General features: G+C 29.3%; 1 protein-coding gene across 1 annotated transcript; it reads right to left on the minus strand.

Annotated features, from left to right (window-relative positions):
* Positions 1–1,976: 1,976 nt before the first annotated feature.
* On the minus strand, positions 1,977–2,755 carry LOC111617107 (splicing factor 3B subunit 1-like). Its single transcript, XM_023358441.1, has 2 exons — positions 2,321–2,755; positions 1,977–2,166 (listed from the first exon to the last, which is right to left on the minus strand). The coding sequence occupies exons 1-2, from the start codon at positions 2,483–2,485 to the stop codon at positions 2,023–2,025; spliced, it is 309 nt and encodes a 102-aa protein (XP_023214209.1). The 5' UTR covers positions 2,486–2,755; the 3' UTR covers positions 1,977–2,022.
* Between the last annotated feature and the right edge of the window lie 239 nt (positions 2,756–2,994).

Raw genomic sequence — 2,994 nt, forward strand, 5'->3', positions numbered from 1 at the left:
CTTTTTGTATCAAAATTTAAAAATTTTTAATGGTTCATCAATTTAAAGGTGATGTCTGCCGGTAAAAAACTTGTAGCTTTTGGAGCAAGAATCGTCAAATGGCACTAAAATAAGAATTATTGTGTTTGACAACTGTGCCAGTGCCTAACTTTACCAGACAATTACAAAAAAAAAAAAATTCCAGCAATGAGTTGCATAACTTTCTGGCTATTATGAGATCTTATTTAGAAAATAACTTTTATAAATTTTAATTACAACATAACTTAATTAAATTGTGTATGGTGCTATCTGTTATGAATTTTCTTATATGAAAGTTTTTGTAGTTTGAATTACTATAAAACAGCAAAAAGCTTACTTTTGAGGGTAGGGAAAGTTTTATAAAAAAAAAAATATATATATAAATGTTAGTAATGAGTAAACTCATTATTAAGTCTAACCCTACTGGAAATACACAAGGCTTCCTTTATCTCCTCACCCCCCTTGACCTTTAACACCAAAATTTAATAGTATCAATGTCCCTCATATACAAGCCACCATGCCAAATTTCATTACTTAATCTTTACCCCACCCTGAGATATTAAGCAAAATCTTCATATCATGACAATGTTGAACAAATATGTAATTTACATTAATCCAGTGTTTCCTAAACTTTTTTTTATTCTTGGCACTATTGCTAAATCCAGATTTTCCCAAGACACCCTATGTCAAATTCTAACAAATACAATTTGCGAAATAACCAATATCTTTTACATTTAGTAAAATTACAAAAATTTTATAACATTTCATGGTGCCTCTGTGAGGAAGCTGCAATGCACACTTTGGGAACTACTGCATTAATCCATTATGAGACTATGTATCCTGAAAATGGCTGAATTTAAAGCTGAAATTGTTCACTTTTCTGTGCCATAATCCTGAGAAAAATCTAACATATGTAAAAGTAGTTTTCAGAACATGGATTAGGGAAGTTTTTAGCTATGATAACTCATCAAAATTTAATTAATACAGTCAACCCCCCCTATAACACTGTTGATTATTCCGTTTTTTATAAATATATCAGTATATGAATTTAATTAATTTGTAAATTAAGTGCTGAGTGTCTACATAACGCTCTGGTTATTTCAAGACTTTCACTAAAACCCTTTTATTTAATAAATAACACCCACCTATCCCCAGACACACACAATATTACATTTTACATTCATTCGATTTCACCATCACAAAGNCCCTGAGAACTACTGGTGTGCACTCTAAACTGCAATTAAATACTATACCACTTATTTGTTCTTTAAACTTAAAAACAGAAATAACTACAAAAATATTTAAAGGAGTTGACTTTTTTAATGTGATAAGTTGCTTTTCGGCATCATACTGTCCAATTGTCAGATCCATGTTAAACATTTGAAACAGATGATGGGAATGATCCTGAAAAGCACTTTAACACATTACACAGTTAAATGATTTTGTGGTTATTTCTGTTTCAAGTTTATCACAACTGATAGTTTAAAAATATTCCTACTGAAATTAAAAGTTGCAAACTGACAATAAACACTTCGGCATTCAGTGTAAGCTGCATGAATAATTAAATGTTCAGTTTTATTATCAAAGCATTTGTATTTACTTGAAATCATGAACTGTTTATTCTCAACAAAAATAAATTAGAGATATCTGAAAATTCTACATTTACATAAACTTGAAAAAACATTCATAGACTAATAATTTTATTCAGTAAACCAAATTCATTGGTTCCTGGTTGTTTCTAATAACTTTGAATATGGTGTTAAGTGTAAATGTTTTTTCTGTATATCTTTTTACTACACTAGGAAAGAAAGAGAAAAATAAACAGTTAACTAATTAATTTAAAGATTTAAAACAGTTCCAAGTAAAATATAAATAAAAGAATAAGCAAATAATTAAACTACTTAGACTTAAATTCTTAATTACATAAAAATTGTATCGAATGGTGTAATATCAAATGCAGTGAGACTGCTTTCATTTTCTACATAAAATTATATATATAAGCCCTTAATTACTTTCAAGGTTAAATAAAAATTTATAACAATGCATACATACCTTATCTGTAGTAACAAGTTCATTTAAGAAAGATGTTGGAGCTGTATAGGTAGCACGTTTGTTTTGAACGAGAGTAGTTGCTTCATAATCATCATCCTGTAAACAAAGCAATAATTATATATGAAGTTTTTCCAAAATTCAACAATTAATTCTTTGTAAATACTTAAATAATTAGTTAGTTAAATAAATATCAAACACTTGATTTCTCTGGCAGATAAAATGTACACACAAACATGTTTTTCATACTTACATCTGCTTCAGCTTCGTCATTGGCTGCGATAGATGTTACATAATCCTCAAATTTAGTTTTACCACTCCCATAAATATCTTCATCCATGTATGAACCTGATGAAGCAACTAAAGGAACTCCTCCATCTCCATTTTCATGTCTGGTAGCTGTTATACCAGCTTTCATTGCTTGGATTTCACGAATTTGCTCCTCAATTCCTGGAAAAAATTAATATTTTTCTATTAAGTCATCTATTCAACAAAACTAATTTACACATTTAGATCAACTTTAATTCACAAATCTTCAAAGTAATGACATTATGAGAACAAGGTGGAATCAAAACAAAATATTTTAATTTGGGAAGGTGTTAGAAATGTGAAAGGGTCGAGAAGGGATGATGTCAGAGCCATAACAATTACCCGTGCAGACTTTGCAATGTGAGGGGCCAACAACTGGAAAATGTTTTTAAATTGATAATAAAGCATGTTTAATTAATTAATTTAATTAATACTGCATGTAACCAAGTAAGTACAGTAATTCTAGATTACTATTTAAATAATCAACTGCACCAGCATCAGTATGATCGATATTTTCCTGCAGTCTGATGAAATTTTTTTGAGGACTAGCAGTGGTCCATGAGCCAGCAGTTAAAAAACACTAATGTATAGCAATTCACAACATACACAAAAAAGACT

Source organism: Centruroides sculpturatus, unplaced genomic scaffold (assembly GCF_000671375.1).
Source record: "Centruroides sculpturatus isolate CEXI.00-Female unplaced genomic scaffold, Cexi_2.0 scaffold4802, whole genome shotgun sequence".
In the NCBI taxonomy this organism is placed as follows: Eukaryota; Metazoa; Arthropoda; class Arachnida; order Scorpiones; family Buthidae; genus Centruroides; species Centruroides sculpturatus.

What these genes read in the sequence shown, in the direction of transcription:
- LOC111617107 (XM_023358441.1), bottom strand. Translation starts at nt 2,485, where the DNA reads ATGAAAGCTGGTATAACAGCTACCAGACATGAAAATGGAGATGGAGGA. An exon ending in ATGACGAAGCTGAAGCAGAT is followed by an intron (nt 2,167 to 2,320) that starts GTAAGTATGAAA and finishes CTTTGTTTACAG; the next exon opens with GATGATGATTATGAAGCAAC.